Source organism: Pagrus major, chromosome 21 (genome assembly GCF_040436345.1).
Source record: "Pagrus major chromosome 21, Pma_NU_1.0".
Classification (NCBI taxonomy): Eukaryota; Metazoa; Chordata; class Actinopteri; order Spariformes; family Sparidae; genus Pagrus; species Pagrus major.
The window spans coordinates 4,125,257-4,152,807 of record NC_133235.1 but is presented as its reverse complement, the minus strand read 5'-3'; the positions used below and the strand labels follow the sequence as shown (position 1 = coordinate 4,152,807).

The following is a 27,551-nucleotide window of genomic DNA, read 5'->3' as shown; positions in this document are numbered from 1 at the left end:
GGAAATGTCTCTCTCTCTCTCTCTCTCTCTCTCTCTCTCTCTCTCTCTCTCTCTCGCTCTATCATTTCAGGCTCAGCTTACTTTTAAACTAAATTTTAGAGTCATGTATTTGGGTTCTGAGATCAGTCTTGTCACATTCCTCTCTTTCAGAATTCACAATCATCAAGTGTGGCTTAAGTTGTCGCACTTCAACACATTTCCATTGCTGCTATTGTGCAGAAACAATTATCAATAGATCTCAGTTTTTAAGACACCTAGAAAAACACCAGGAGGAGAAGCATAACGAACAAACAAAGGCCCCCACTCAGCACTCAGCAGCCCCTGTACAGAACCCAGTGTCCTCAAGTCAGAACCCACGGGCCCCCACTCAGCACTCAGCAACCCCCGCACAGAACCCACAGGACCCCACTCAGCACCCAGCTGCCCCTGCACAGAACCCACAGGACCCCACTCAGCACCCAGCTGCCCCTGCACAGAACCCACAGGACCCCACTCAGCACCCAGCTGCCCCTGTACAGAAGCAAGCAGCACCTGCACAGAACCCAGTGGCCCCTGCAGACATCACTAAAACATATAGATACACAAAACACAAGAAAGTTACTTGTCCCCACTGCAAAGTGAGTTTGAACAAAAAAAATTTTAAAGCACACTGCAAGCGAAAACATACACATCACTTTCAGACAGTGTCAAAGGACAGGTTTTTGGCCTGTCAGTGTGTCGATGTTAAACATGGGGTGTTTGCAGTTGAGAGATCTTTTTTTGGTCCAGCAACACCAATACACGTCATAAAGAATACTTGGGGTCCAACACAGAAAATCATGTGTGAGGTCAACCAGTGCCGTCTGAATGGTGACTTTGCAGTGAGGAGCGGGATGTTGCCTTACGAGTGCCAACATTTACAATCGTTATTATATTGCCCACGTGCTGACGGTCAGACTGTGACTCTTACAGCTGAGGCCTTGGACACAATGATAGCCAATAAATGGTTTGGTGTGGAGCGTAAGGCTAGTCTCTTGCATCGTCAACAAAATGCCGTTGCAGAGGGCGTGCCGCTGTCTGTGCATCTGACTGTGGGCGGTCCCCCGTCCAAGTTTCATATATCTGTTTATGAACCTAAGATAACCTATTCCAGTAAGATGGGAAGAGTGATTGTGTCGTATGACACAAAACAGAACAATTGGCATTGTCCCTGCTCTAGGCCAAGACAGTCATGTATCCACAAAGCTGTGGCTAAATGGCATCTCTTTACTACAAAGAGGGAACTATTTCGGAAGGTGAAGAGCACAGAGACAGAGATGCCCAATCCCACTCAGTCCACCACAGACAAAAATGTAAGGGAGTCTAAAGAGGACAGTTATCCACCAGATGACAGAAGCATTGCAAGGATGCTGAATTACCTCCTCACGAATAAAAAGCTCCCAGCAGATCTACCACAAGACCTTATAGAAATGTCAAGAGAGGGAAGAACAAAGGACAGCTTTCCAAAGCACCTTATCCCTAAAGAAGCAAAATGTGTAGAATGTGAATACACACTTTGTGAGCAACTAATAACATCTAAAGGCAAGATCCTGACCAGCACAGGTGTAGTTGAAGGTTGGTACTATCACAGGTCTTTCTATGGTCTTTTGTTCTTACCATTTAGTGGGTTACATAATTTATATGTACACGAGAAATAATAAGTACTTCTATTATTTTAAAATGACATGCAAGCAATAAACATGACCTTTGGTTGGACTGTGTTTTTAGGGATATCAACATACATGAAGTCATGCCTGAACTGTGGCATGATCTACAGATATCAGGAGTGGAAGGATGGTCTCCACAATTTTGATGACCACATAATCCTGTCTCTGCACTTGTGCCTGATGGTTAGGAATGCATTACAGGTAATGGCATGTCATTCAGTAATGTATTTTGCTTGCTGTAAGGGCCAATGAATTGATTTTCTTTATAATGTTTAATTTCTTTACATCCCTTAGAGTGAGCAACTTCTCAACTTATATAATAATGAAAAAGAAATAATTAGAAAAAATATATATTTATCCTTGCTGATTCCTCCTTAATTATAATTTTTTCATTACAGACATTACAATTTAACAAAAGGTGAATATATCACCTCATAATATTCTTGTCTTCATCATTTTTCAGACACATACAGCTATCAGTAAGGTCATTGAAATTATAGAGACGACAGAGAAGGTGTCGTTTCCAAACAAGGAGAGGGTTCTTCAAGCGTACCTTCATTTTGAGGCCCTTACCAACCATGACTACACCTACAGTTGTGTGTCATGTGGATACAACCCAGCGGTTGTTGTGATGGATCTGCACAAGAAAGGCGTTTTCAATATGCCAGGTGAGTTTCATAATCTGTTATTTTACATATTTTATCTTCATTGTTTATATAACACCTCATCTGTCTCTGAATTATGGTTGAAGTGGAATGTCATATTAACAATGTCCTTGAATAACACAGATGTCATTTTCTGTATTAACTGTCATGTTTAGAGGTTTTTTTTAAGTGATTGAACTATGAAAAACAAATTTGTTCCAACAGTGAGTGAAATCCAAAGCCCACCTGATGGTTATGATGGTCATGTGGACATTAACAATTTCTGGAACGCTGTGGCCACAGAAATGATCAGTCGTGGTTTTATTCCATGTAAGTCATGTGAAAAGACAGAACAGCTTGAGAACAGTTGCACTGAAAGTAAAGCATATTAATATGTGTTAAATTTTCTGATAATAATAGCTAATTCTCATCACATTCTCATCAAAGGTGGTCGGAAGAACCCTTTTGTTGTGCCCCCAAGTTACCATCACTGGGCGCCATGGATTGGCCCACACACCCGTGGGTCAAATTCAGTCTTACACACTGAATTTGAAAAAATGCAAAGCCCCAAAGTGGCAAATGATGGAGATGATGAGAAAATTGATGCAGAGCGGCTCACGGATGAGCTTGTGAACTTGAAGGTGAATTAGTGAATGAAAATATGCAAAATCCACCCCTTTGTGTTAACAAAAATTATGTCTATGCTTTATTGACATGATCAACTCAAATGCATTTTCACAACAGGTACAGAAGGTCAGGGCACTGTGCAAACAGTGTGGTCTGGATGACAAAGGGTCCAAAGTGGATCTTGTCATGAGACTGTCTGACAAAATGTCTAGTAGAGTCACCTACAATAAGGTGTTTGAGAAGGTGTGGGGTGCCTCTGGTGAGTGAACTGATATGTTACATCATAGATAATTTCACCTTGTTATATCTTGTTGTGTTAAACAATGTACAGTATCATTATGTAGTTATGTAGGTTACCCATACATGCTCCTAAAGTCAGTTACTTATTACTTATACTATGTTTTTTCTGTTGTCTTACAGGTGGTTGGGCTGTAATCACCTGTCCATGTGGGGTTGTGTATTCACTCAAATTCAACCTTAGAGCAGAGAGTCCACGTGATTTTCTGGATCTCTTGCTATCCTGGAAACACTTTCCCAATGTATCAGTGTATGATTATGCCAGGGGGCTGGCACTGCATGCCAACCGCAGGCAGCCGGGACTCTTTGCCCCCTTTCAAGGAAGGTTACTGAATCCAACCCCAGAGAACATTAAGCAGGCCTCAGAGGGCAAGGTTCATGTCAGCATGCCTTGGCTCAAAAATTGTAAGGTGCCAGCTGACAAGGATGGTCACCCTCTCACTGGGTCCTCACAGCATTTTGCTTTGAATGACGTGTTCCACCAGGGCAACAGCAAAGACCAGACAGAGGTTCTGAGAAAGCTGGAGCTTGTACCTGAGCTTGCTGGTCTCATCAACAGCCAGTGTGCTGAGCAGCTGTTTTCGGGGATGAGAAAGAACAATTACTTTCTGAATATGACTACCCCCTCAACACACATATTTCTACAGAGAAATATACTCCACCATTACAACATGGCTAAGAACCAAAAGGTTACAGACCAATATAGCAAGATTCTTCCTTCAGATGTTGCAATGCAGTGTGACAACCATGGAAGGGTAGTCGGTACGTTATTGAATAGTTATGCACATTTATTGTCTTCATCTACTTTTGACAATAATGTATGTGACATTTTTTTCTATAGCTTGCTCCCCATTAGCTGGAATGCCAACAGGATCAGCTGGCAACAGTAATGAACAAGAAGAGTCTCATGAGTGTGAGTCATTGCTATAAATTATATCTGATTCAAACGAGAAATGTGACTTAATTTTTATATTTCCGCTTTTTTCACTAGTAATTGATGACAGTGAGCAGAGACGTCATGGAGACATCACCAGTCTCCATAAGCTGTCAGCACACAGAGCATGCTGGGGACAGGAACTCCAAGACACCCAGGAAGAACTTGTAAAGTCAACCATTGTGCCACTGTTGATATCTATATGTCATCAATATAATCAAATGTTTAATAACTTAGTTTTTTTTCCTCCAGCTGTCACATGCCTTGGATGAGACAAAAAGTCCTGCACAGCACCTTGCAATGGTGAACAACATCATCCTCAGTCGCGCTGACTTCTGGAGTCTGGGTTTGGATCGGGACATTGACGGGATGGTAGGCATAGAGAATGTGCTGTGCTGTAATACTTTTTAAATCTTTTCATAATTTGTGTTTCTGTGTTCTACTAGATCCTGAACTGCTGTCTAAAAGTCATTGAGAAGGTAGTGTAGCTCTTGTGAAACATTAAATGATTGGATAACATACTTCAATAATCAATATATTTGGACAGTAACATATTATCAAACTATTTCTGTTACAGAGAGTACAGCATGTGTTTGCTGGAGACAGCTATGTTATAGCTACGTTTCCATCATCATCTGTGAACCCAATGGATCACCTGCCAGTAAGTTATTAAAAAGTTTTGCTTTTGCAAGTGAAGTTTAGGCATTTCATATTCACTTATTGATGTCTTTTTACAGGACAATGCAGCCAGTCTCCAGTGGATTCTGCTCCCAGTATTTGTACCTGGACACTGGATGCTCTGTGTAAATACATGCATATTTTCCTCTGTTATGTCTTTACACATTTGATTATAATTTTTTTGCTATAATGAAATGCATGCTAGCTTTGTTAGTATTTCAGAAACATTCCACAACTCAATGTATCTGGTTATAACCACATTTAACAGATACTGAGGCCCCAGGCAAGGGAGATTTTTTTTCTAGATCCCCTCTGTGGCAGTGGCTGGAGAGATGAGAGTAGCAACGATATATTCAGGTTTTTAGGGCACCTTGCACCATCTGGACAGTGGTAGTTCTGTTGTAAACCACTTGTCCTTTTTATTTATTTGATTTATCTTGTTTGAGTGGGGCAGTTCTGTTTAAGCCCATTTTCACTAACAAGGACCACACCCGTACAGATGAAGTTTAAATATGTTTATTACGAGTAACATTTGGGAAGCGTGGGTGATGTGCTGCGGAGAGGGTTTAGGGAGGGATGATGGGATGAGGGGAGGAAAGGTGAGAGGGATGAGGGAAGCGAGGATGATGGGTAGGGGGGGGGGGGGGGGGGGGTGTGACAACGAAGTCAAAGAAGGAGTGGACAGAAAAGGAGTGCTTAAGTACGTGGAGAACGGAAATTGAATGAGTACGAGGCGTGGTCCTTGTTCCCTGAACCTTGTAAAAAAACTCCACATAAAAACTTTTTATTTGAAGTTCCAGCCTCTTCCATATTCTTTTTCAACTTTGTTCCAAGAGTTTATGCATGCTTTTGAAAAGTTGATTGTACGTTGATTGTATCTACTTACACTTTACTCTTTCTTCAGACACATTGCACAAAGCCTTTCTCCTGGCCCCTGGAGGATGCTTGGTGTGAATGATGTTCAGGTGAGACATTACTTAATTGCATTTGCTAATTTTTACTATTTTCTTTCTATTCTTTTATTAAAAATAAAAAACCTTGCTCACACCCCAGGGCCTAACAAAGCAAGGGTGCTCCAACAACTGTGGCGTGTTTGTTTTGATGGTAAGACCTATTCAGTGTTATAATGTTATATTGCTGTTATCTGTAAAATGTTTGCTTGCTACATTCAACTATTTGTATTGAAAAACTGTATCCTTGTGAAAATGAATGATATTACGGTATATTAACCAGTACCTCTTGACTTACAGTACGCTCTGTACATTGTAATGGGGGCCAAATGCGATTTCAGAGAGGTATGTGTAAATTGTGACACGTTACAATTATGTTATGTTATGTTACGTTATGTTTTTTGAAACATATTTGAATCTTCCTGCAGGAAAACATGCTGCAGATAAGGAGATGGTGGTGCCTTGTTCTCCTGGAGAACTTCCCCATGCCGTAAGTGACCTCAATATCACATTTTTGAATCACCTGTTTTACTTTATTCAATGTCAGCTGACTAGCAAAAAAATGTTTCATCTGGAATATATGTTTTCAAATCACCAAGGTCTGAAGAAGAAAGATTGCATGACAGAAAAAGGCGACGAGAGGAAAGAAGACTCCAGGTGAGAGGTCATGTGATGAGTTATTATGTAGTCAAACTATTACTTGAAGACAAAAGCCTAACCTCTCCACTTATTTCAGGATGTGGAAGAGGTCCCGCTGAAAAGGTTCAGCCATTCAGAGTCTGTCTCTGAAGCATCAGGTATTGTTCAAGCAGCTTTGTTGTTTACACATCCATCAAAGTTGTAGAGGTACATAATATCACAGAGAGTCATTTCTCTGTTTTCATTAAACCAGTATACTAAAAATCAAAGCCACTGATTTTTTTTTTTACAGCTTGCATTGTTATTGTGCCTATAAGAACCACAATCTGTTTCCTTTCTAGTGGAGGCTGATAACGTGCCAGGACTGGGAACAGGGAGGGAGGTATGTTGCCTGCTATGGGCTTTTTTTAAATTTCATTTCTCCAACCCTTACTTGTACTTAATTGTTTTCTTTATTTTTGATTAGGAGGATGTACTGCTTCGGGACACCATAGAGGCAGCAAAGTGGTGTACCACACAAACATTCAAGGGGAAACTTTCCCTTCCCCAAGTAATCTCAATGGACCAGAAAGGTCGCTTGAGGGCGGTGGAACGCCTCAGAATGTCTCAAGGCCTGGATGAAGAGGAGAATGAAGGGGTCCAGGAGCCATTTATCTTCCTCTTCAGTCTGCAGGAAGACCATGAGGCATTCTGCAGTGAAATTATGGACACGCGACATATGCTGGCATTTTCTGCTTTTGAAGTGTAGTTTACTGTCTGTGTCTTTTGTTTCTTGTTTTGCTCCTGTTTTATTTTGAAGTTCAGTGTTAGTGTTCAGTGTGTTCAACTAAGACAGTAATAAAATATATGCACTAAATGTAACACCTGAACATATCCCAGTGTATTTTATTTTATTTTTTTATATTTTAAACAATTATACAAATAAATAATATTAATAAATAAATATATATAAATATATATATATGATTAAATTAATAATTTATATTATATTATATTATGTACAGAGATTAAATTGGGCCGGAGCCCTCTGGAGCTCAGCTCCACGTCCTCACCTCAGCAATACTTTTTAAAATAATTAGTTTGGACCTCCAATGATTAGGTCATTGTTAATTTACTGAAACTAAATGTCTATTTTTTATAGACATTTAGATATAGATATAAATAAGTAGGTTATAAATTGATAAAATATGTATTAAACCAATGGTGCGAGGTAAATACAAAGGTTTTGAGCGATATTGACCGCTGAGAGTGAAAAAGGCCTTACAAAAGGCAATTTAACCACTGTTTATATACACATAATTAAAATATTATTTACACAGAGCGTCCACTTGCCGTTCATAGTCTCCGCCACCAGATGGCCCCCGGAGGGGAGTCAAGCGTGGGGGGCGCGGCTCAATGTGGGCGTGGCTCAACGTTGAGGCACGCCCCGATCTGCGGGCTGCAGCCAGGGGCTTCTCGGTGAGGTAAGTACTAGTGGTTCTGTTCAGTAAAGATATCTAAAGTGCTAATTTACCCTCAATATATTGTTCATGTACATGTTACGATGATTAATTAATTTAGTTAATATTAGTTTGATGTTAGTGGAACTCTCTGTTGTCGTCCACATGGAACCAAAGTACTGACAGAGGATTTCATATTTTGCATCAAAGTAATGATGATTTCTGATTGTATGTTGCAATTGAAAGCTGACTGAACATGGATACCAGTGAACAAGTAGGTTAAGTAACAGCCCACCACCACAGCAACCACAAATGGAGTGCATCATCCACTGCTCTGATGATAGAGATAAGCTGGTTTCACCTCAAATTGTTGACTCCTTGCCAGGAGTCTGAAGCTGAGTTGTCAACATGAACTTCCACAGCAATTTACATTGCTGTTTACTGCCAAATATCCCACTTTTCATGCAGTGTGGAGAACTCTGCTCAGGGCAGTTCGGATACAGAATCATGCTCGAGTTTTGGAACTGACAGAAGACATTCCTGAGGGACAGATTCCAGCAATCTATTAACACAGAAAGTGCTGCAGTATCTTCTCTATGAAGAAAGTTCATTGGTTGGAAAAGAAAAGCAAAGTGCTGATGGCTCTGCTCAAGAGAAAGAATATAACGGTAGGGGAACACTGGGAGCAGAGCACCACAATCGGTTTATGAGATTGGCAAATCATTGCATCCTGTTTTTATTTACATTTTACACCGCATCCCAACTGGACTGGAATTGGGGTTGCACATGAACAATATATTGAAGGTAAAGTTAGCACTTTAGATATCTTAACTGAACAGAAATACAGAACCACTAGTACTTAACCACGCCTGCCAGTAAATGACCATGAGCAAACAAGCATATACCAGTTGTTTATATCCATAGCCTTTTCCTATTGCATTCAAATGTTTACATTCTAAAAAGTAAGATACATTTTATATAGGTATTGCAGTCCAGAAAATATGTTTACCATGAAGGACAGTCCACTGCACTGGCTGAGGCAGGAAGCATGTGCTCACACAGATTGAACTTGATTACATACATCCTGTGAGTAGTGTGGCCTTACAAAATCCCTTTGAGTGTGTCAAAGTGTATTGCTCTTCAGCCCTGTCAAATACATTTATAAAATACTCCAAAGTAATGTAAATATAGTATTTGTGTTTTGTGTCTGTGATGCTCCCTGATGCCACAGCGATAAAAGAAAGTATATCATTTAGGCAAAAATTGTGAAAATGAAGAATTTTGACAAGATAATTTACCTTTTCAAAGTAGAGTATTTTATTTAATCTCATAACATGTCTGGAGGGGATCTTTAAGCATTGACAACTTTGAAATAACATACTGAGGTGGTCAAGCTTTACTTGTTGTCACCCAAAATGTTTTAAGAGACAACAACATTCCAGCAGGCATGCAATATAAAAGAGCAATTCACATATTGCTATATGGTGGGCTAGTAACATGTTTAGTTAATTAGTATTCTACCTTAGGAACCTTTAGGTACAGCAAAAGTAGGTTGAACTGGGAGGTTCCTGCCGCTGCTGCTGTTATCCAGTTCAATATGGTCATCATCAGGGTCAGTCTCTCCTCCCTTTGTGTACCTATAAGTATTGATTGACATAGCCAACACTTCATTAATTATATTTTAAATGAACATTTCCTTATACTTTTTACAATATAGCCTTGTGTAAAGTGCAGATGTTTAACAACTATTAAAACACTATTAAAAACCGCACAGTACACAATGCCAGCTTCATTTAGTAATTCATTTAGTCATTAAAAGTGGGTAATTAAGTTACATAATTCACTGAGCAACTGTAAAATCCTTCAGAACAACACATTATACTACTTTTTTTTAAAAAAATCATCTGTATTTTCATCTGGAGGTCCAGAAGTGCTGCTCTTGTTTTCATGACAAATTAGGACATTTTTAAAACAACACACCTATATAACACACCACAATCAGGACACTGGGGAAAATGAGGACATTTTCACATGCCTATTAAGTGTTGTTTAAGAACAGTTTCCCATGAAAATGGAACCAAATTAACTGTAACAGCAGTTTGCAAAACATTGTTGTGACAACTCTCAACAACTTAGAAACATTGTTCTTACCTGAACTCCGGTGCGTGCTGCTGAGCTTCCACTGTAAACACGACGAGGAAAGTCTGTGACTGGTGAAGTTCCTGCATTAACCACTTCCTGTATCTCTTTCTTTCAAAATAAAAGCCATCTAGAGTTCTATACACAGTTCAGTTTTATACTAGGTTTCAGTTTTGTTTCCGTTTGATCATACTGCGGCTGGCAACCAGCTTTACACAATGATTGCGTTTGAGATCAGCGTTGGTTGGTTAGTCAGTCAGTATTGCAGCATCTGATTGGTCGATAGATGCTGGATATTGTCGATAGACCAATCAGATGCTAATTGCCAAAGCAAAGCCTCTGAAACGGATACGACTGCAGCAGAGCTCTAGCTGAACGGCACATCCGGGACCTTCAGCGCTCAGGAGACGTTTAATCCTTCGACGTCATGCTAGACACCCACCATGAGGTAAAGTTGGCTAATTAGCTAGCTAATTAGCTAAACGGAATTCAAACACGCAGTGGACTCAAACAAACTGGAAGGGATGCATCATAAATGGTAATTAATTACTTTTGCGTAATCTTCAACAACAGATAGTAGAAGTTGTTGCTAAATATAACTGTTCATAACAATGCAAACCTGAGTGAAAGGGACGATTCTCCAAACAAACTTTTTCATCTTCAACTGCAGAGACAGTCAAAGTCCTATTTAACACAAACTGATGATACTAGTTATTCAGTACAGGTAGAGTGCAGTTTTATAATGATTTTATAGCAGTATTTATCTTTGAAGTTGCATTGTTGGTGCTTTGGTAGGTTAATATTATTTGTTAAAGTTTTTTAATGTTTAATGACATTTGCACAGGGTTTGCACTCATCTATTAGCCTAATCAGCAAATGAGTTATGAATAATACCATTTTATAAGTCCTCTTTGATTCAAAATAAGTACTGGTCTTTTTTTGTACTTGTCTCGCTGACTTTTTGTCATCTTCCCATGTAGATGTTTGCAGGTTGAGGAGTACATGGCCAAGTAAAGAGCATGTCCTAAAGAAGAGCCAGACTTCGTCCTGAAGCTGAGGCTACTCTATCTGGAGGTGACAAGCCTTGTTTAAAGGTCCAGTGGATCAGTGACTATAAAGGTATGTTAGATATCATTCCTGATGTTTACTGCGTGAACGTTACTAGACATCATGACGACATAATCGCACAACACAACAAATTGCTAATGAAATTTGTTGCCATCTGTTTTAATAATAATACTAATAATAAGTGATTTTATCGATTGCAGCCCTAACCATCAATTCCAGACATCACCAAACATCATTCAGATCTTTTTCTCACTGTTAAAAAGTCTTATGTTTGTTTGTTCGGCATATGTTTTGTCAATACCTGATCAGATGGAGTTAGTAAACCTGATTTGGATTGTATTACTTGACACTAATCAGTGAACTTTTGTGTATTAGGACGTGGTGTATTTGCCTGTGCGCCAATTGAAAAGGGATCCTTTGTGGTCGAGTACCGTGGGGAGTTGATCTCACAATATGAACGGGACAAGCGGCGGAACAAGTACACAGAGAAGCAAAATGCTTTCCTGTTTGATTTTGAATGGAACAATAGCTCATGGTGGTAAGTAAAGGCCTGTAAAAGATTAATTGTTCTTTACAACATTATGGTTTTAGTGGAGAAAACTTAGATATGTTTCCTTGTTCAATTTTAGCATTGATACCTCCCATGAAGATGACTCACTGGGCCGGCTGGTTATGGAAGTCCCCAAACTGCAAAATGAAAAAGTTGACAGTCCAGGGTAAACCTCATCTTTGCTTGTTTGCTATTGAAGACATCCAAGCAGAGAGTGAAATAACCTATGACTATGGAGAATCTCAGTGGCCATGGCGAGCTCTGGTGAGTAAATCCTCTTCATAGATTATATAGTAAAAGATCTGTTAAGTATTAGGAGATAAAAAGATACATATTAAATTAAAATTATTGATGGTAATTTCTAGTTACAAGATCAATCCACATCAGTGTGGGGTTTAGAGCTTTCTTTGACAACAACAGAAGACGTTAGAAGTCAGGAACATGGACTCTACATGTGTTCAGTTGTCATGTCCTCATATTGTTTTAGGCTGTGAAAGACTTGAGTGTGTTTCAGTTGATGTCCTCATATTGTCTGACCCAACGACTGTAGAGTGTGTGTTACATGTCCTCATATTGTTTTAGGCTGTGAAAGACTTGAGTGTGTTTCAGGTGACGTCCTCATATTGTCTGACCCATCGACTGTAGAGTGTGTGTTACATGTCCTCATATTGTTGGGTAGCAGATGCTGTACAGTGTTGGCAGTTTCTATAGAGTTTGGCATAATGAGCCTAGATCCTCCTGTGAATTATGTTCACTGAAACAAGTATGATCATTTGTTCATTAATTAGTCAGGATTTATAGTACAGAATATCTCTGACACTGTATTGTTGTGTTTTGTTGCAGACACCAAGTGTTCAGATCCTGACTCAACCTTCTGCAGACCAAGAAGTGAGTGAGAGATCCACTTCATCCTTCCAACAGGTAATTACACATTAATTTATTCTATTTGGAATTAAGTATATGTCTCAGTTGGGCCCAGTGCATACATGAAATGCCCTTTCACTGTTTTAAAACAATCAGTTTGTGTGAAATGTTCACAATATCAATATTGGATTTCTGGGGAAGTAGATCAGTTCACATCAGTGTGGGGTTTAGAGCTTTCTTTGACAACAACAGAAGAAGCTAGAACCACTATTATTTTCATTTACAGTATAATTAATTGCATCATAATTTCTAGTTCCAGTTCTGTGTAATCTCAAACAAATAATGAATCTCTGTCATTTAATTTAAGGTCAGCCAGACCACTGGAGGTGTCTCCTTCCACCAGACAGCTACTGCAAAGCAAGTAAGACAGCTGCCTTCTTCTCCTTCATTCAAAAATGTTATGTTCTTTGACTGGGGATATTTACTATTTGAGCAAATATTGTAGAATCTTTACTAAGACTAAGGTTCTTTACATTTGATTCTTGATATGGACAGTCAAGGGCAAGCCGTCATCTGCAAAACCTAAAGCAGCATCATGCTCGGTGTGAGGAACGTTACGATGAGGCCAAGAAAAAGATATTTGAGAGAGAGAGGCAGATGACTTTGAGTCTGTTCACCAGAATGAATAATTCTGTGAGTATGCAAATCAAAGCAAAAACCAAACATTTGGTCATATGCAAATGAATTCTTTTCATGGTATTTAATTTACAAGAACCTCCATGGGCCTAGGAGAATGTCTCTCATTCACTTGTTGTTTCCAGTTCATGCACCATGTTTGAAAGACAAAGTTGCAACAGATTTTTTCTCTCAAAATATTTGTTATACTTTTATGTGATAGGTAAGTCATAGTAACGCAAAACTTTATGCTATGCATCGTTCTCCTTTATATCATATGCCATCAACATCAAATCGCACACCGAAATGTGTTGTGGTTTAGGGATTATTGTCCTAATAGCATGTCATAGGTAGGTATGTGAGGCAAAATATTTTCAAAGTGTTATTTAAATCATTTAATCATTTCCACCTTAATGTAACTGGGGTGAAAATGTCTATTCAGTGAATTGTATTTACAGTATTAATAATGGTTTCAAAGGTTGAACATCCCTTGGTCGATGATGGTGGATTTAATGATGGAAACTCTGCAAGCTTAAGTGACCAGGTAATGAATATGACACAGTAGTGAAATAGAAAAACAACTGTATTAAGGAATCCAATTCAATTCAATTTCATGTTTTTAATGACTCGTCACTTTCAAGTCGTGTTATGCACAATGTGATGGTACTGTACGGGGAATGATAACCTGGCTATTTAGGAATGTAATAATGCTTTTTTCTCCATTTTCCTTCAGATCTCTACTGATGAATCTACAAAACTGGTTCAGGTCAAACATGCCTTGTCCACTGCACTGCCTTATGCCGTGGAGGGAAGGAGGCAAGATTTCTGTATTTTCTGTGGTCTGTTCTGTTTCAATTTACATATTTTGCCAGCAATTAAAAAAGAAAGAATGGCAGAAAGTGTTCCATGTTTTTATTCACATGAACATTTACTACAAAATTCATAAATGCAATACAATAATTAAAGCTGCAAGCAGCGATGAACGGGCCCTCGCAGTCCACGCGGGTCGGGGCGTGCTGCCGTCGCGGCATGCTGCCGTCGTTACATGCTGCCGTCATTACATGCTGCCGTCGTTACATGCTGCTGTCGTGACATGCTGCTGTCGGGGCTTGTACTTGCAACAACTTCCATTGAGGAAATGAAAGTGAAGGCAGTGAAGCTGTCATTGCGTCATTTAGCAATAAAAGCGCCACCTATTGGTCGATTTGCACGAAATTTAGTAGAAATGCTCATCGTGCCATGGAACACAATTGCCAAAAGTTTTGTGTTCATCGGACTGTATTTCATCAAGATACACAAGAATGTCTGTTTGACCACAATGCGCAGGAAATTGTTGTTTTATATTTTGGGCGTTCTGTGGACTAGCACATTTCTTTTAATAACTTTTTGTCAGGAGGGTCCAGAGATGCTGCGTGCAAAGTTTGGTGCAAATTGGAAAAATTGCCTGGGAGCAGTTAGAAAAAGTAGGTTTGCTACATTTGGCGAATTTGCAAATGGAAATTCAGTGCGAACGTGGGCGTGGCCTACATCACACTGTTCGGCTGTATTCAGGGAACACGTAGATATAATGTTTAACAATGTGCACCATATTATGTGGGAGTAATTAGCAAAAAACATTATTTCTTGATAATAGCGCCACCTGCTGGTCATTTTTGGTGTGTGAGTTACAGGGGCCGGTCTATACCACCCCTATGAATTTCATATCCATAAGTGTTATGGTGTGGGCACAGTGGCAAATCTAAAATGAAACTGCCACCAGAGCGCCACCTAGTGTCATATCGGTAACCCCTTTGTCAGCTGTCCTCAGGAGGGCAGTGGCAATCAGTGTACGAAGTTTTGTGTTAATCCGACCAACCGATGTCGAGATATAAAATACTTCAATTAAAAGAGCGCCACCTAGTGGTCATCGGCCAAAATTTAGCACAGAGCCTTAGGGCCTCATTAGGAAGTAGGATCCTGAGGTTGACATCATTTGGACAAACCAATGTGGAGATATGCAACACTTCCTGTTTGGAACGAAATCTGCAGGAAGTTGTTATTTAATAACTTGAGTATTGTTTGGCTTATCAAAATTCTTTTAATAACTTTTTGTCAGGAGGGTCCACTGATGCTGCGTGCAAAGTTTCGTGCAAATCGGTGAAATTGCCTGGGAGGAGTTCGAAAAAGTAGGTTTTCGACATTTCGCGAGCTAGCGAAAAAAAACGCTAGGCAGAAATGGGCGTGGCCTATATCAGGAGATTCAGCATAATTCACTGAACGCGTGGATTTAAGGTTTTTGAATGTGCGACAAAGTATGTGGGAGTTATTAGCCAAAACGCACTTTCCTTAATAATAGCGCCACCTAGTGGTGAAAATTCTGAACGACAACAGATTATAAAATTTTTCGCCAGGTCTGATCTATATTCCAAGTTTGGTGACTTTTGGGGTATGTTCAGGCAGTGAAAAATGCGATCATGACGGACAAAGGAAAATAATAATAATTAAAGCTGCAAGCAGCGATGAACGGGCCCTCGCAGTCCACGCGCGTCGGGGCGTGCTGCTGTCGGGGCATGCTGCTGTCGGGGCATGCTGCTGTCGTGACATGCTGCTGTCGGGGCTTCTACTTGCAACAACTTCCATTGAGGAAATGAAAGTGAAGGCAGTCAAGCTGTCATTTCGTCATTTAGCAATGAAAGCGCCACCTATTGGTGGATATGCACCGAATTTGGCACAAACCCTCATGTGGGCATGGAAGACAAATCAAAAAAGTTTTGTGTTAATCGCACTGTATTTTATCAAGATATGCAAGACTGTGTGGTTTACCACAGCGTGCAGGAAATTGTTGTTTTATATTTTGGTCGTTCTGTGGACTAGCACATTTCTTTTAATAACTTTTTGTCAGGAGGGTCCAGAGATGCTGCGTGCAAAGTTTGGTGCAAATTGGAAAAATTGCCTGGGAGGAGTTCGAAAAAGTAGGTTTGCGACATTTGGCGAATTTGCGAATGGAAATTCAGTGCGAACGTGGGCGTGGCCTACATCACACGGTTCGGCTGTATTCAGGGAACATATAGAGATAATGTTTAACGATGTGCACCATATTATGTGGGAGTAATTAGCAAAAAAAAATTTTTCTTGATAATAGCGCCACCTGCTGGTCATTTTTGGTGTGTGAGTTACAGGGGCCAGTCTATACCACCCCTATGAATTTCATATCCATAAGTGTTATGGTGTGGGCACAGTGCCAAATATAAAATGAAACTGCCACCTGAGCGCCACCTAGTGTCAGATCGGTAACCCCTTTGTCAGCTATCCTCAGGAAGGCAGTGGCAATGAGTGTACCAAGTTTTGTGTTAATCCCACCAAACGATGTGGAGATATAAAATACTTCATTTTAAATAGCGCCACCTAGTGGTCATGGGCCAAGATTTTGCACACAGCCTTAGGGGCTCAGGGGGAAGTGGTATCCTGAGTTTCACGTCATTTGGACACACCAATGTGGAGATATGCAACACTTCCTGTTGTGACCGGAATCCACAGGAAGTTGTTATTTAATAACTTGAGTACTCCTTGGCGTATCAAAATTCTTTTAATAACTTTTTGTCAGAAGCATCCATAGATGCTGTTTGCAAAGTTTGGTGAAAATCGGTGAAATTGCCCGGGAGGAGTTCGAAAAAGTAGGTTTTTGACATTTTGCGAGCTAGCGAAAAAAAACGGTAGGCGGAAATGGGCGTGGCCTATATCAGGAGATTCAGCAAGATTCACTGAACGCGTGCATATAAGGTTTTTGAATGTGCGACAAAGTATGTGGGAGTTATTAGCCAAAACACACTTTCCTTGATTATAGCGCCACCTAGTGCTGAAAATTCACAACGACAACAGATTATAAAAATTTTCGCCAGGTCTGATCTATATTCCAAGTTTGATGAGTTTTGGGGTATGTTCAGGCAGTGAAAAATGCGATCATTTGGGAACAAGAAAAATTAAAGCTGCAAGCAGCGATGAACGGGCCCTCGCAGTCCACGCGGGTCGGGGCGTGCTGCTGTCGGGACGTGGTGCCGTCGGGGCATGCTGCTGTCGTTACATGCTGCTGTCGGGGCATGCTGCTGTCGTTACATGCCGCTGTCCGGGCATGCTGCTGTCGAGGCTTGTTCATGCAACAACTTCCATAGAGGAATCAAAACTGAAGGCAGTGAAGCTGTCATTTCGTCATTTAGCAATAAAAGCGCCACCTATTGGTCGATTTGCACGAAATTTTGTAGAAATGCTCATCCTGCCATGGAACACAATTGCCAAAAGTTTTGTGTTCATCGGACTGTATTTCATCAAGATACACAAGAATGTCTGTTTGACCACAATGCGCAGGAAATTGTTGTTTTATATTTTGGCCGTTCTGTGGACTAGCACATTTCTTTTAATAACTTTTTGTCGGGAGGGTCCACAGATGCTGTGTGCAAAGTTTGGTGCAAATTGGGAAAATTGCCTGGGAGGAGTTCGAAAATGTAGGTTTGCGACATTTGGCGAATTAGCGAATGGAAATTCAGTGCGAACGTGGGCGTGGCCTACATCACACGGTTCGGCTGTATTCAGGGAACATATAGATATAATGTTTAACAATGTGCACCATATTATGTGGGAGTAATTAGCAAAAAACGTTTTTTCTTGATAATAGCGCCACCTGCTGGTCATTTTTGGTGTGTGAGTTACAGGGGCCGGTCTATACCACCCCTATGAATTTCATATCCATAAGTGTTATGGTGTGGGCACAGTGCCAAATATAAAATGAAACTGCCACCAGAGCGCCACCTAGTGTCAGATCTGTAACCCCTTTGTCAGCTGTCCTCAGGAGGGCAGTGGCAATGAGTATACCAAGTTTGGCGTCAATCTGACCAACTGATGTGGAGATATAAAATACTTCAATTTAAAGAGCGCCACCTAGTGGTCATAGGCGAAGATTTTGTACAGAGCCTTAGGGGCTCATGGGGAAGTAGTATCCTGAGTTTCACGTCATTTGGACACACCAATGTGGAGATATGCAACACTTCCTGTTGTGACCCGAATCCACAGGAAGTTGTTATTTAATAACTTGAGTATTCTTTGGCATATCAAAATTCTTTTAATAACTTTTTGTCAGGAGGGTACACAGATGCTGTGTGCAAAGTTTGGTGCAAATTGGTGAAATTGCCTGGGAGGAGTTCGAAAAAGTAGGTTTGCGACATTTCGCGAGCTAGCGAAAAAAAACGGTAGGCGGAAATGGGCGTGGCCTATATCAGGAGATTCAGCACAGTTCACTGAACGTGTGGATGTGAGGTTTTTGAATGTGCGACAAAATACGTGGACGTTATTAGCCAAAACACACTTGCCTTGATTGTAGCGCCACCTAGTGGTGAAAATTCAGAATGACAACAGATTATAAAATTTTTCACCAGGTGTGACATATATTCCAAATATGATGCGTTTTGGGGTATGTTCAGGCAGTGAAAAATGCGATCATTTGGGAAAAAGAAAAATAATAATAATAATAATAATAATAAGAATCATTCGAAAAACAATAGGGACCTCGCAGGTTCCCTGCTCGGGCCCTAATAATAAGAATCACGAGGAAAACAATAGGGACCTCGCAGGTTCCCTGCTCGGGCCCTAATTAAAGCTGCAAGCAGCGATGAACGGGCCCTCGCAGTCCACGCGGGTCGGGGCGTGCTGCCGTCGCGGCATGCTGCCGTCGTTACATGCTGCCGTCGTGACATGCTGCTGTCGGGGCTTGTACTTGCAACAACTTCCATTGAGGAAATGAAAGTGAAGGCAGTGAAGCTGTCATTTCGTCATTTAGCAATAAAAGCGCCACCTATTGGTCGATTTGCACGAAATTTTGGAGAAATGCTCATCGTGCCATGGAACACAATTGCCAAAAGTTTTGTGTTGATCGGACTGTATTTCATCAAGATACACAAGAATGTCTGTTTGACCACAATGCGCAGGAAATAGTTGTTTTATATTTTGGGCGTTCTGTGGACTAGCACATTTCTTTTAATAACTTTTTGTCAGGAGGGTCCACAGATGCTGCGTGCAAAGTTTGGTGCAAATTGGAAAAATTGCCTGGGAGGAGTTCGAAAAAGTAGGTTTGCAACATTTGGCGAATTTGCAAATGGAAATTCAGTGTGAACGTGGGCGTGGCCTACATCACACTGTTCGGCAGTATTCAGGGAAACACGTAGATATAATGTTTAACAATGTGCACCATATTATGTGGGAGTAATTAGCAAAAAACGTTTTTTCTTGATAATAGCGCCACCTGCTGGTTATTTTTGGTGTGTGAGTTACAGGGGCCAGTCTATACCACCCCTATGAATTTCTTATCCATAAGTGTTATGGTGTGGGCACAGTGCCAAATATAAAAAGAAACTGCCACCAGAGCGCCACCTAGTGTCAGATCGGTAACCCCTTTCTCAGCTATCCTCAGGAGGGCATTGGCAATCAGTGTACCAAGTTTTGTGTTAATCCGACCAACCGATGTCAAGATATAAAATACTTCAATTTAAATAGCGCCACCTAGTGGTCATGGGCCAAGATTTTGCACAGAGCCTTAGGGGCTCATGGGGAAGTAGGATCCTGAGTTTCACGTCATTTGGACGCACCAATGTGGAGATATGCAACACTTCCTGTTGTGACCCGATTCCACAGGAAGTTGTTATTTAATAACTTGAGTATTCTTTGGAATATCAAAATTCTTTTAATAACTTTTTGTCAGGAGGGTCCACAGATGCTGTGTGCAAAGTTTCGTGCAAATCGATGAAATTGCCTGGGAGGAGTTCGAAAAAGTAGGTTTTCGACATTTTGCGAGCTAGCGAAAAAAAACGGTAGGCGGAAATGGGCGTGGCCTATATCAGGAGATTCAGCAAGATTCACTGAACGCGTGGATATAAGGTTTTTGAATGTGGGCCAAAGTATGTGGGAGTTATTAGCCAAAACACACTTTCCTTGATTATAGCGCCACCTAGTGGTGAAAATTCACAACGACAACAGATTATAAAATTTTTCACCAGGTGTGACATATATTCCAAGTTTGATGAGTTTTGGGGTATGTTCAGGCAGTGAAAAATGCGATCATTTTGGCAGAAGAAAAAAAATAATAATAATCATTACAATTACAATAGGGTCCTCGCAGTTTCACTGCTCGGGCCCTAATAATTAAAGCTGCAAGCAGCGATGAACGGGCCCTCGCAGTCCACGCGCGTCGGGGTGTGCTGCTGTCGGGGCATGCTGCTGTCGTGACATGCTGCTGTCGGGGCTTCTACTTGCAACAACTTCCATTGAGGAAATGAAAGTGAAGGCAGTCAAGCTGTCATTTCGTCATTTAGCAATAAAAGCGCCACCTATTGGTGGATATGCACCGAATTTGGCACAAACCTTCATGTGGGGATGGAAGACAAATCAAAAAAGTTTTGTGTTAATCGGACTGTATTTCATCAAGATATGCAAGACTGTGTGGTTTACCACAACGTGCAGGAAATTGTTGTTTTATATTTTGGTCGTTCTTTAGGCTACCACAATTCTTTTAATAACTTTTTGTCAGGAGAGTCCACAGATGCTGTGTGCAAAGTTTGGTGCAAATTGGACAAATTGCCTGGGAGGAGTTCGAAAAAGTAGGTTTGCGACATTTGGCGAATTTGCGAATGGAAATTCAGTGCGAACGTGGGCGTGGCCTACATCACACGGTTCGGCTGTATTCAGGGAACATATAGATATAATGTTTAACAATGTGCACCATATTATGTGGGAGTAATTAGCAAAAAAACTTTTTTCTTGATAATAGCGCCACCTGCTGGTCATTTTTGGTGTGTGAGTTACAGGGGCCAGTCTATACCACCCCTATGAATTTCATATCCATAAGTGTTATGGTGTGGGCACAGTGCCAAATATAAAATGAAACTGCCACCAGAGCGCCACCTAGTGTCAGATCGGTAACCCCTTTGTCAGCTGTCCTCAGGAGGGCAATGGCAATGAGTGTACCAAGTTTTGTGTTCATCCCACCAACCGATGTTGAGATATAAAATACTTCAATTTAAATAGCGCCACCTAGTGGTCATCGGCCAATATTTCGCACAGAGCCTTAGGGGCTCATGGGGAAGTAGTATCCTGAGTTTCACGTCATTCGGACAAACCAATGTGGAGATATGCAACACTGCCTGTTTTGACTGTAATCTACAGGAAGTTGTTATTTAATAAGTTGAGTGTTCTTTGGTGTATCAAAATTCTTTTAATAACTTTTTGTCAGGAGCATCCACAGATGCTGTGTGCAAAGTTTGGTGCAAATCACTGAAATTGCCTGGGAGGAGTTCGAAAAAGTAGGTTTTCGACATTTTGCGAGCTAGCGAAAAAAAACGCCAGGCGGATATGGGCGTGGCCTATATCAGGAGATTCAGCAGGATTCACTGAATGCGTGGATATAAGGTTTTTGAACGTGCGACAAAGTATGTGGGAGTTATTAGGCAAAACACACTTTCCTTGATAGTAGCGCCACCTAGTGGTGAAAATTCAAAACAACAACAGATTATAAAATTTTTCGCCACGTCTGATCTATATTCCAAGTTTGGTGAGTTTTGGGGTATGTTCAGGCAGTGAAAAATGCGATCATTTCGTCAGAAAAAAAATAATAAAAATAATCACGAGAAAAACAATAGGGACCTCGCAGGTTCCCTGCTCGGGCCCTAATTAAAGCTGCAAGCAGCGATGAACGGGCCCTCGCAGTCCACGCGCGTCGGGGCGTGCTGCTGTCGGGCGTGCTGCTGTCGGGGCGCGCTGCTGTCGGGGCATGCTGCTGTCGTGACATGCTGCTGTCGGGGCTTCTACTTGCAACAACTTCCATTGAGGAAATGAAAGTGAAGGCAGTCAAGCTGTCATTTCGTCATTTAGCAATAAAAGCGCCACCTATTGGTGGATATGCACCGAATTTGGCACAAACCTTCATGTGGGCATGGAAGACAAATCAAAAAAGTTTTGTGTTAATCGGACTGTATTTCATCAAGATATGCAAGACTGTGTGGTTTACCACAACGTGCAGGAAATTGTTGTTTTATATTTTGGTCGTTCTTTAGGCTATCACAATTCTTTTAATAACTTTTTGTCAGGAGAGTCCACAGATGCTGTGTGCAAAGTTTGGTGCAAATTGGAAAAATTGCCTGGGAGGAGTTCGAAAAAGTAGGTTTGCGACATTTGGCGAATTTGCGAATGGAAATTCAGTGCGAACGTGGGCGTGGCCTACATCACACGGTTCGGCTGTATTCAGGGAACATATAGATATAATTTTTAACGATGTGCACCATATTATGTGGGAGTAATTAGCAAAAAACGTTTTTTCTTGATAATAGCGCCACCTGCTGGTCATTTTTGGTGTGTGAGTTACAGGGGCCAGTCTATACCACCCCTATGAATTTCATATCCATAAGTGTTATGGTGTGGGCACAGTGCCAAATATAAAATGAAACTGCCACCAGAGCGCCACCTAGTGTCAGATCGGTAACCCCTTTGTCAGCTATCCTCAGGAGGGCAGTGGCAATGAGTGTACCAAGTTTTGTGTTCATCCGACCAACCGATGTCGAGATATAAAATACTTCAATTTAAATAGCGCCACCTAGTGGTCGACGGCCAAAATTTCGCACAGAGCCTTTGGGGCTCATGAGCAAGTAGTATCCTGAGTTTGACGTCATTTGGACACACCAATGTGGAGATATACAACACTTCCTGTTGTGACCCGAATCTACAGGAAGTTGTTATTTAATAACTTGAGTATTGTTTGGAATAGCAAAATTCTTTTAATAACTTTTTGTCAGGAGCGTCCACTGATGCTGTGTGCAAAGTTTGGTGCAAATTGGTGAAATTGCCTGGGAGGAGTTCGAAAAAGTAGGTTTGCGACACTTCATGCGCTAGCGAAAAAAAACGGTAGGCGGAAATGGGCGTGGCCTATATCAGGAGATTCAGCAAGATTCACTGAATGCGTGGATATAAGGCTTTTGAATGTGTGACAAAGTATGTGGGAGTTATTAACCAAAACGCACTTTCCTTGATTGTAGCGCCACCTAGTGGTGGAAATTCACAACGACAAGAGATTATCAAATTTTTCGCCAGGCCTAATGACTTTGCCAAATAAAATCGCGTTTTCATTCACATTCAGGCAGTGAAAAATGCGATCATTTCGGAGGAAGGAAAAAAACTAAAAATAATTAAAGCTGCAAGCAGCGATGAACGGGCCCTCGCAGGTTACGCGGGTTGGCATGTGCTGCTCATGTGGCATGGTGCTCTTGGGGCATGCTGGTGTTGGGGCATGTTACTGTCAAGGCATGTTGCTGTTGTGACATGTTGGTGTTGGGGTGTGCATGTTTTTCCTGGAGAAAATTTAAGACAAATATCATTTAAGTTGTCAACACAGGTTTAGCAAAATGTTTGAGCGGAGCTTAAACGGTCTTTAAAGTAGTATTGTCAAAGTTGTTCACAGTTATTGAACTGTTGGCCTGTTGTCTATACACAGCATGACCTGAACCTGGACGTGTGAAACAGTGAGTTGTTTGCCTTTCAGCAGAAAGGGAGTGTTGCAGAGAGGAGAGAGCAGTGAGAGGTCATTGCAAGTAATTATGAGAACAAATGGCGTGTCTTTCTACCTATAAGCATTTGGGTTGTTTCAGGTGTTTAGTGATTGATTCCAATGAGATACATTAACTGTAGTGTTTGATTTTTTGAGTTTATTGTATTTACTCTAGAGTGACGTGCTGGCTTTAGGCTCATGCATGTCAATCAAGGTAGTAAAGATTTATCAGATGACAGTGTTTCATACTGTCAGCACATTTACCTGCTGTACATTGCTAATACATTTAAAGCTTCTGTGAAAAGGCTTTGACATTTGTTGTTCTGCATGGAAGATGTTATAATGGGTCTGGATAGAAAACTGAGAGGACTCCAATGTTGTTATTGTTAATGTTAGTTGGGATTTTTCTTAGTGTTTTCATGATTGTGATTGTAAAATGTATTGGTTTAGAAAAATACATTTATTGTGTTATCATAGAATTGTTAAGATTTGTAGTGAATTTTTGTTTTATATAGTGTCTAAGTTAAGATGACACATGATTTGGTTTTTACAGACGTTTACAAATGATCTTGTTTGTAATGAGAAGAAACTGTAAGTAAGTTGTGGTTTTGTTTATTATGAAGTTGTTATTTGTGTCATATGCCTGTTAATAGTGGTGTTTGTTGTTGCATGTTAACATATCTTTTTGCAGTTATATGTAATTTGTATGGAATGTGTTATATAATGAAGTGTGAGTGATGGACAAGAGGCAGGCTTTTTATTTCAAGTGGGTGATGCTATGGAATGGTGTTTAGCTAAATATGATACATGTAACACAGCTGACAACAGTAACATTTGTATTAGAAATGTGATGAGGTACTTACATCAGGCCTGTGATATGTGTGGCAGAAAGTGTGTGTGTGTGTGTGTATTTGTGTTGTGTTTGGGTTTTTGTGTGTGTTGGTTTTGACGCATTGTTTTGAGTGTTAGAAAAACAAGTAGTTGTCAACACTTCATATTACAGTAATGACACTATAGTTCAGTCTAACCCTTTTTAAATTGGGACTCAGTTGAGTTTGCTAATTGTTTGTTATAGTTTGTGTAACACGGCCTCCATCTCCAGCGTAAAAGACAAACCACAGTGTAATACTCACAGGTGTCCGGCGTTTTTGTTTTAATAGAGGCGTCACGGCACACGTCATAGCGATGACGTGTATGTTCTTTTAAGGTGATTATTTGGTATTTTCCTGATAATGTGAAGATATAGTTGTGGACTGTTTATTATTATGTAGATGGTGTTATAATGTGTTGTGTTTGACTTCGTCATTCATCAAACGTCATGGAAAGTGAGAAAGGGACGATTTAGGGGTTAAATTACACAATCACATAGTCGTTTTGAGTAAACGTGATGTTGTTTGATTCATTCTTTCGCGGGTAGGGGGCTGTGTTTTTGGGCAAACTTCAGTGAAATGCAGTAAGGGAATGAGGCGCGGACATGCGATAACGATTTGGTGAGTTAGAGTTATTTGCTAGGGATTAACGTTTGTTTTTCCGCCAGAAGTGTTATTAGGAGTCTGTCGAACCGACATAGCTGAATGACATTTTCGACGTACTAGTGTTATTTGTTTACTGACATAAGTTGCTACAGACAGTACGATTTGCTACGTTATTTTGTTTTGGCTCGGCTCGTTGTTTTGTGTGACATTTGTCTGTATTTTGTCGAGTGAACGACATGTATAATTATGACAATGTTACATTTGCTACGTGTGTCTTCCTGTTGTTGTTACGTGAAGTGCGACGTGATTGTCAGTCAACGATGGCTCCATGGACTTAGAGATTATGATAGGTTGTTTGGAGAATGTCACCTCCCATACATTAGCGGGCTATAAAGTCCACGGTAACTCTTCTTTCCGGTTGTTTTGTCTGCGGAAGGAAAGGTGAGTATCTCATATGTGGTTGACTTGTTGGACAATAGTTAATATGACGATATTACACGTTAACAACACAACATAAGTGTGAGCACCACAGATGGTTGTGTCGCTATGTCGTTATACCGTTCGGACAGTGTATTGAAAGTGTTTAGTGATGTTTAAAGTTAAGCTGGTAAGCTAGCATTGTGGCTAACGGCAACAATGATGTGCAATGTTAGCGTTGTGTCAACACGCACACTCAAATGTGTGTTTTACAAGTAATATTAATGTTGGTGTTGTTAGTGTGTGATGAAGTGATATGTAATAAGTGTCAACGGGATGTGTGTTTTCATAGAAAATGAGTCTCCCGACTTCACCCATGAAGTTTGCCGAAGTGCAGGACTTCGAGCTTGTCCAGCTGAGGCAGGACTTTCAGCTCCTTTGTGTAAGTAGTTCATGAGCATTTGGTGAGAGTGGTGTCATGTAATGTGTTTGAGTTTTTGTAGTTGTGAGTATTGTGAGGTAACTGGTGTATGTTGTGTATGTGTCAGTATACGTCCATGGATCCAGATGTGACACCTCAGGAGAGATACTCTCAGTGTGTGAGGATGGGACATCAAACAATTTCGTTATGTACGAAATTTTTGAAGAGGAGCAGTGCGGCTGGGCAGCAGGTGGCCTTGCTGCGACGGGTTGTGGAGGAGCAAGAGCAGACCATTTCGCAGTTGAAGGCACAACTTCAGGTTTCAGCGCCAGAGCCTGTGCCTCTTTCAGATGGTAAGTATAGCTGTTGTGTCAGTAATTACTACAAGTATATGGAAATTATGTGTGGCAATAATTGGAAGAGTTTGTGTAACAGAGTGGTAATTGTGGTTATTTGCAGAACTAAGTGATGCAGAATTGGTAGCGGCTGGTGTGAATGGTAAGTTTTAAATGTGGTAGTTGGTGATATTTTGTCTGTGCGTTTATGTGGGAGTGTAATGTAAGTGTAATAACTTAGTTGTTTGTGTGTTTATGTTGTTTGTTGTAGTAGCAGACCCTGAAGAGGCTGAGCCTGACATTGGAGCAAATACTCCTGGCGCCAGTTAAAAAGTTATTATCATGTGTATTTATTGTTTTGTTTTTGTGTAAATATTTAATAAAGTTTTTGTTTAGTGTGTAACTGTGTGTGTTGTGTTCTTTGTGTAAAATTGTATGGTGTTTAGTGTGTTTGAACTTGACATAAGTTATGAAACAGCAAACAATCATTATCTTACAGTGTTTGAAGTGTTCCACGTGTGTTAGTGTCTGTTAGTAGTTCTCTTTGTGTGTAAAAGGTGAACCAGAATTTTTGTGATGTTTGAGTGCAGCATGTGAGAGGTGGTTTGTTTTGTAATCAAAAAGTAAAAATAATTGAATGGGGAAGTAAGCATTGTTTGAAGTATAAAGTGAAGTTGATATTAGTTCAAGAAAGTGTTTTATGTTGAGATATTTGGTGCAATGTTTTTAGCACCAGTTAAGTTTAGATTTTTGACTTTTGGTCATGTCATATTAGGGAAATGTACTTGTTACAGTAGCAGGTAGACATACAAAAAGTATAAGACCAAGTTGACAGACGGTCAATACGTACAGGGGTCAACAAACAAGTTTAGTTTAAAGTTAATGAGAAATGTTTTAATGAAGGTACGGGAAATATAAATATAAGGAGAATTAGAAATGGTATTATTGCACATAGTGGTGGAGGTAGGAATGTTAACTAGTGCAATAATGAAAGGTGGTAATGATGCTCTATGACTTTTCTAGTAGTATTTTAATGTAGTCATTGTGGTAATATAATTAATTTAAAGTCAAACATAAAAGTATAATGTCAGTAGGAAAATGTGTGATTTATTATTGTCAACACATTGTGGTTTTCCAGTAATAACAACATGGGGTTGGC

At 40.4% G+C, this 27,551-nt stretch overlaps 2 protein-coding genes across 2 annotated transcripts; both read left to right on the top strand.

Annotated features, from left to right (window-relative positions):
- Positions 1-647: 647 nt before the first annotated feature.
- Positions 648-6,151, top strand: LOC141016470 (uncharacterized; the record flags this gene model as incomplete). The annotated part of the gene is made up of 16 exons (XM_073490855.1): positions 648-1,593; positions 1,747-1,886; positions 2,149-2,353; positions 2,555-2,659; positions 2,777-2,970; positions 3,074-3,215; positions 3,377-4,015; positions 4,095-4,166; positions 4,245-4,354; positions 4,440-4,559; positions 4,634-4,666; positions 4,765-4,848; positions 4,925-4,990; positions 5,770-5,830; positions 5,919-5,969; positions 6,116-6,151. Coding segments are annotated over 14 exons (2,910 nt in total), but the record flags the coding sequence as incomplete, so codon positions are not given.
- A 4,296-nt stretch (positions 6,152-10,447) lies between these two features.
- LOC141016469 (uncharacterized) lies at positions 10,448-26,722 on the top strand. Its single transcript, XM_073490854.1, has 13 exons — positions 10,448-10,570; positions 11,013-11,106; positions 11,476-11,638; positions 11,730-11,914; positions 12,494-12,571; positions 12,882-12,935; positions 13,070-13,207; positions 13,668-13,733; positions 13,923-14,081; positions 25,989-26,078; positions 26,185-26,410; positions 26,517-26,555; positions 26,664-26,722. The coding sequence occupies exons 3-13, from the start codon at positions 11,554-11,556 to the stop codon at positions 26,720-26,722; spliced, it is 1,179 nt and encodes a 392-aa protein (XP_073346955.1). The 5' UTR covers positions 10,448-10,570; positions 11,013-11,106; positions 11,476-11,553.
- Positions 26,723-27,551: the final 829 nt, after the last annotated feature.

Excerpts from the sequence above, each read along its gene's own strand:
- LOC141016469 (XM_073490854.1), top strand. The coding sequence starts at position 11,554 with ATGAACGGGACAAGCGGCGGAACAAGTACACAGAGAAGCAAAATGCTT. Across the intron at positions 13,734-13,922 it reads CTGCAAGCTTAAGTGACCAG|ATCTCTACTGATGAATCTAC; the intron begins GTAATGAATATG and ends ATTTTCCTTCAG. Across the intron at positions 26,079-26,184 it reads AGGACTTTCAGCTCCTTTGT|TATACGTCCATGGATCCAGA; the intron begins GTAAGTAGTTCA and ends TGTATGTGTCAG.